The sequence below is a fragment of the Cystoisospora suis genome (assembly GCF_002600585.1).
Source record: "Cystoisospora suis strain Wien I chromosome Unknown contig_1690, whole genome shotgun sequence".
Taxonomy (NCBI): Eukaryota; Apicomplexa; class Conoidasida; order Eucoccidiorida; family Sarcocystidae; genus Cystoisospora; species Cystoisospora suis.
The window spans coordinates 9212-15460 of NW_027154490.1; the positions used below are offsets into that span (position 1 = coordinate 9212).

Sequence of the window (6249 nt, forward strand, 5' to 3'; positions counted from 1 at the left end):
TCATGTTGACAGAAAGAACTCCAAGTCTCTTCCCGCATACACGAGCTGGATGATGTTCTTAATGTATGTGGGGTGTCTGCACGCATGCAGTTTCATCATGGGCGCCTTAAATCTTTTAGAACAAAGAAATATCCAGAATATTGATCTTATCCGGTGGAGCCTTCCGACTACCACTCGGCAACGATCTCTTATCTCTCGAGGAAGCTCTTCGTGTCGCTCTGGAAGATGTAGGCCTACATCAGGGTTGTATTCAGGTACAAGCAGGGAAGCATCCGTAGTCGATAAGCTACAGAGTGGAGTGAAGAAGGTCACGTTGGAGCGTTTCCCTGTAGTAGAAGATCATGATGATGAGAGACTTTTCTTCGCGAGCCTTCAACGTCGATTGTCTCTACAGTTTGCAGCTCAACAGAATCGGCAAGCAAAACTTCTTCAGAGACGGGGGATTCTCGTCGACTTACTAGCGAAATGCCCAGAGAAGGAGCCCCGAGCCAAACATGTAACACAAGGGCAAAAGAGGCTTAAAGAAAGAGACGAGGGCGGTGATGGCAAGATGGTTGTCTCAGAGGTATCTGACGGTATAAGNNNNGACGCACAATTGCCACTACATCCGAAGAAAGGAAACGAAGCTGAAGACACCTGCCGAACAAATGAATGCGACGAAGAGGATGAGGGAAAAGGAGAGAAGGATAATAAGAGCTCAGGTGATAAAGGATGTCCCGCCATGAGTATTCAGATATCACAACAAGAAGAAGAACAAGAAGAGGAAGAAGAAGAAGACGATTTCTACGATGTAGATGTAAATCCGCGAATTCTTTCTCTTCAGAGGTAAGAAGAGGACGAGAGGAATTCAGGGAGACGTGATGAGGTCTTCATTTTTCTTTGATGTGAACAATCTCATAGAAGGTCTACCTTTGTGGATGAGTGGTGTCCGTCTAGTGGCGGTAGAGATGCCTCATTCTTTTTCTTCTATAGAGAATTAGGACAGAGTGAAACAAGGTGGATGGGAGGTACTGATTCTGTCCTAGTGTATAGGTTGGTTGTCATGATAGATTCCAAGGACGCACCCCTCAGTGAATTTTTCGTCTCGAGGGGGGGGCGGACGCGCGGCTAATCGTCATTTCCGAAGGGTCTTTTTCCTTTCTAGAGAAAATGAATCCTCTCTTTCGTTTGAGAGGAAGAGTCGAGGGTGAAAACGACTGAGAGAGGTGAGATTTCGAGTTGGAAGCAAATGAACTGTGTTTCATCTTGAGGAATGAGTTTCAAAGATAGAAGAATGTGTCTACGGGTACTGCCAGAAATATATATATATATGTGTAAATGTGTAAATGTCGTCCATGCTGTCTCTAATAAGGTGCTCACTGTCAGGTTTCTTTTAACATCGTTGTTGTTAAAACCTCATCAAGAGATCTTCTCTTTTCTCTTTTTCTATCGATCTGTCTCTCTTTGGCACCACTCTTTACAGGGTTGTAAGCGTCTGTCCCTACCGTAACTGGAGGTTCTTTGGTCGTCGTCCCCTGGCTATTTACGGTGGAGCGGCAGGCCTCATTCATATCAAAGTTCTGCAGTAGGAGGCGTTGTATATCTGCGATTCTCTTTCCTGCTTGGTGGGTGTAAGTGACTCCCCGCCCTCCTCGTCTTGGCTAACGCGAGATGTGATATGATTTGAGATCCATATGAAGCTTAGTCTTCTTATATAAGCACGCATTATTTCCTGCTTTGAAATTGGTCAGTCTACCTCTATGTATACCTCTACTGCCGTGTCTCTCCCAACTGCTTGGGTTGTAGAGGAAGGAGTGTAATGTAGGACAGGGAGAGGTCGAAAGTTGTTGATGGTGTAAATCTTTCTGTCGTTATAATATGCGCTTCGTTTTCTTGAGAAAAGTTCTTCTCAGAGAGACATTTCATTGTATGATTGCAATACCTGTTGGCGCATTTCTCTCTCATATGTCATTTGATGGGTAGCATTCTCCGATTCCGTGCGGTCTTTTGTGGTTGGTCGTACCTTTTCGTCCCCCCTGTGATGGGCCCGTAAGAAAGTCCATCATGCGTGGAGGAGTTTTGTTGTCGGTCGACTTTTGCTATCCGGTGACTCCTTCCCGCGGTTTACCAGTCATGTTTCTTTCTTTCCGTACAGTTAATTGTATTCAGTTTGGACTACTGCGGTCTCTCATCCCGTGTGGTCCTTTAGCTTCCGTATCTCCGTGTCAGTATCGACCCCGTCAGGTGGTTTCGCTGTTCATAGTAGTTCTTCCTGTGTCTGGAAGCTTCAACAGCTTTTCACGAGAGTAATTTGTGACTCCCTGTGGAGTTTGGTCCTTCTTTCGGAGACAGCCAACAAAAGGAAAACATAGAGGAGCGACTGCGGCGGAAACAAGGCAGTCCGCCTTCATACTTGCGCCATCATCAAAATTACGTCACAGTCGAGAGGACAGTCAGATGGCTGTCCGGGTATACTACTGTCAAGACGAAAAGCAAAAGAGTCCATGCACTTACAAATATGACGACATTCTCGTCGACATTTGACTGATACGGGAGAGCTGAGTAAACTTCTCTCTTCCCGAGCCCCTAGGAGTAGCACTGGACCGGAGAAGAACCAAAAAGACGCATGGGACAAAATTAACCTGTTTCTCTCTTTTCTTCGACTCCCTTTATCCCGCCGATGAAGTCCGTGAAGGGGAGATTGAGACTATGTAGAGTAACCTGTTGTCTTTCTTCTTCTCGAGATGTGCACACACAGTCAAGCATCAGGTACAAAAGAAACACTCCGAAAGCCTGCAATTGTCTTTCTGATAGGGGTCAGTGAGCTTACTTCCCTCTTTCTGGAGTTGCCGGAAAGGAAAACGGTAGCAGCCGGGGAGAGGTAATTTTCTCTGGAGTCCGCTTTTCTTGGACCACCACCGGCCTCAACACGAGACGTGACACATTGGAGGTGAAGGAGGACATCTTCGGGAATGCCGCAGAGTTTCTCTCGACTGCATGCGTGTCAGTAACGAAAGAAGGCCTCTGAACCGCCGATGTCTCACAAATAGCACACGTCATCGTTCTGGGACGGTGAACTTCGCATGTATGAAGCCATCACGACAGCATGCCAGGAGGAAAGCGATGAGCGAGACCAACTGAGGTAGCGTCCCTTGTTGCTGAACTAGCTAGATCGTGAGTGGTAGAATTCTGGTGTTCGGTTTTCTTACTGACAAAGGTTCCGGGGACGAAAGAGAGGTTCCAGGGTGTTTTTCTTTGAGGCCCCATGACGGTAGGTAACGATCAGGTTGAGATGACGAATTACAATAAGCCTAATGCGTTCTGACGTTGCGGAAGAGACATTAGGCCCACACCCTGTTGTCGATCCTCTGAGGTAGCGATCGTATCTGTTTCCCCTGTAGGGCGTGTTAGACTGATGGTTGTCTCCTTCGGCTTTTCACGTTGTTCCTTTAGCGCCTTTTCCTGTTCTTCCTGTGTGGTACATCACAAGAAAAAACCGACACTTTCTTTCATTCGGATCTCAAGGCCTTTCTATTTGTAGTCACACTTGAAAGAGTGCACGAGAAGAAAGGGCCACCTTCTACCGCTACCACAAACTTTTCGAACTACTACTCAGTTTCTCTGGTGAAAACTGTACCGGACTCCTCACAGAGATAACATCGTCGACTAGATAAGTGCGTATTCACCTTAAGGCGCTTCGCTACACCTGTCTCCGCGCCGAAGCTCGCAAGCACTTTCCCTGACACTGTTTCTTTTTAACATCTTTACTTTCAAGTCTTCTTACTGCCTGTGGTCTCCGTTAGGATACACATACAGGGTTGAAAGAAGAGGGCTGGATAGAAACGATTTCTGTGAATTTTATATGGTCCATCAATCAGTGGAAGATCGGGGTGCTCTTAGGTTCTGCAGAGTCGCAGACTGCACTCGTAACCAGAGAGACTAAAGAGTTCTGTTTTTTCCTAGGAGGAGTAAAGCCACCGAGCTGTCCATCCTCGGGGACTCCTCAAAGCAACACTGGCAGTGTTACAGTTGGGAATTGCAACGGCGGAAAGCTATTTCGTAATGTGACTCCAGGGCAGTGCGATTGTTCTTACGTGGTCGAGAAGTTTGATGGGTTTATCGAGGAGGTACTGTTCTGTGAAGAAACTATCAGGTTGCATTTCTTCTAGAGGAGGCGCGTTTTCTAGTTGAGTCCGACGGCCGTCCTCCTCGACAAAGTAGTATATGAATTCTCCGTCTCGTTCAACGACAATAACGTCTCCAGGCATTTCGCGGTCTCCCTCCCCAGCGCCTTGGTCGTTTCCGCCAGACGAAGACGTCCCAGTACTCGTGGCCGAAGCAGGAGGAGAGCTGGCTGTACCGCTTCCCCTTTCTTGAGGGTCAGTCCTGTTTGTAGAAGTTGTGTTTTGTGAAGAAGAAGCAGGGGGGCGCTGGACAGGTGTTCCCGTGGTTGGAGGTGCTAACTGCGTCGACGTCGATGACGAAAGAGCGCTGCCAGAACGACGACGGCTCCTAACTCCGCTGCTTGTTGACATCGTTGTGCCACCACTGGTAGGAGCCGTCAGCATTGAAGAGGACGAAGAAGACGACGTCGGTGTCGAGAAGGAGCTGAAGTGGCTTACGTGAGACCCATCACCGGAGCTTCTATATGAACCTTGGAACATCTCAGACCCTCCGGAATTTTCCTCGATAAAGCCTGAAGTGATATCTCCTGTGTGAGGCGAACTGTTTCCATGACGACTTGCCACAGGCAACGTGTTGCCAAACGAAAAAGAGCTTCCACTATGAGGCACATAAGACGATCCCGAGTGAACCGTGTGTGAGGGCATAAAGGAACCACTACTTGAGGAAAATGAATCACCACCGCTGTACGAGGAAGACGTCTCCGAGATCGTGAAAGAGTTTCTGCCGTGTCTGCTGCGGCGCTCGCCGCTCATGGGCACATACGAGGCTGGGATGTCGTCGGTGACAGAACTCGTGAAATACCCGGTACCAGACGAAGACGACGAAAAGGGAACGTGTGTCGTCACAGCTTCGCTGATTGGAAACGAAGAGCTGCCGAAACTACTAGAAACGAAGTGCGACCCGCCCAGGGTAGTCGGGCCGTGAGACATCCTCACTGTAGATTCGAACGGAGTGCCGGAACTGCCTTCATGGAAGTACGTGCTCATGCCACTGCTTGTGCTGAACTGGCTGTATGAGCTGCCGATTGTCGTCAGTGGGAGCTCGTGAACCGAGCTGTAGGAGGATCGGCTGCTGCTAGAGCCCAGGTAAGAAGGGCTAGACATGACCCGATTCCGGAAGCGCTGGGCACACACGAGTCCCCATTCCGGGTACGCCAGGAACACGGGTAACAAGAATAGAGACACACGACGAATGCAGCGCTCCATGAGTCCCATGAGGAAGAGGTCTGATTACAAGCAAACACAGGGTCACAGGGCAAACTAAATGACGTCGACAAAAAAAGAAGGCATATTCCGATTCACACGTGTGTGTCAGGAATCCCTTGCGTTTGCCGGGACACGTGGGCTGGTCTTATGAGCAGCAGATGTGCTTGGGCAGAACCTGCTATGACAGGCGTTGCTGGAGTGCCGGCTACAAAAGGGTGCCACTTCGAGCTGCGACGTTCATGCGGCGCCGTTTAGTTGGGAGTTCATTGCTCCCAAAACCCGGATCGCAGTCAAGACCTCGAGACTCCAGCAGAATCCTGGCCTGCAAAAGAGCGTAGGACGAAAAGAATAGAAGACTCGCGGAGAATGATTCTCAGTCGGCCTCCGGCTGCGGAAGCTATTGACCTGGCTACCAGGAGGAGCCTGAGGAAACAAACGATGGAATATAAGTCTTGAGCACTGCGTCCAGCATGTAGTTTGCAGTAGCCGCGTCGGGGGTTGTCAGGCGTATCGGTGAGGCAGTGTTCGAGTTTTTGAAGGCACGCCGGGGAGACGACTTGGCGCTCCGGCCTTGTGCTGTGTTTCTGCGGTGCGTTCCTTGAAGCAGGGCACCCCGGGTAGTCAAGCTCCTCTACGCGAACATCACTGCGATCCGCAGGACTACTGAGACAAAGTCTTGGAATGAGACCCCACCCGAGGAGATTTGGGAATTCCTAAAACTGCTCGGCGCCGGCACCGTAGTTTCCGACGAGGTTACTTGACGACGGCCAGCGCACGAAACCTGGTCCGCATGTTTTCTGGATAACGGCGCGCACTCATGACTGGCGACACCTGAAGCCACTGCCCCCGAGTGACGGCGGTAAACGCTTTCAGACTGGCG

The 6249-nt window shown here is 49.6% G+C and overlaps 2 protein-coding genes across 2 annotated transcripts in view; one reads left to right on the forward strand and one right to left on the reverse strand.

Annotated features, from left to right (window-relative positions):
* The window catches only part of CSUI_003739 (uncharacterized protein), a 10295-nt gene extending 8029 nt beyond the window's left edge, over positions 1-2266 (forward strand). The window contains exons 4-5 of the mRNA XM_068063934.1: positions 91-825; positions 1463-2266. Of these exons, the coding sequence (XP_067924087.1) occupies positions 91-825; positions 1463-1568 (841 nt within the window). The 3' untranslated portion in view covers positions 1569-2266. The remainder of the gene's footprint in view (positions 1-90; positions 826-1462) is intronic.
* Positions 2267-2325: 59 nt separating this feature from the next.
* On the reverse strand, positions 2326-5973 carry CSUI_003740 (uncharacterized protein). The gene is made up of 2 exons (XM_068063935.1): positions 4074-5973; positions 2326-3450 (listed from the first exon to the last, which is right to left on the reverse strand). Exons 1-2 carry the CDS (start codon positions 5376-5378, stop codon positions 3280-3282), a joined length of 1476 nt encoding a protein of 491 aa, XP_067924088.1. The 5' UTR covers positions 5379-5973; the 3' UTR covers positions 2326-3279.
* Positions 5974-6249: the final 276 nt, after the last annotated feature.

What these genes read in the sequence shown, in the direction of transcription:
- CSUI_003740 (XM_068063935.1), bottom strand. Translation starts at nt 5,378, where the DNA reads ATGGGACTCATGGAGCGCTGCATTCGTCGTGTGTCTCTATTCTTGTTA. An exon ending in CCATCAAACTTCTCGACCAC is followed by an intron (nt 3,451 to 4,073) that starts GTAAGAACAATC and finishes TGTACCACACAG; the next exon opens with GAAGAACAGGAAAAGGCGCT.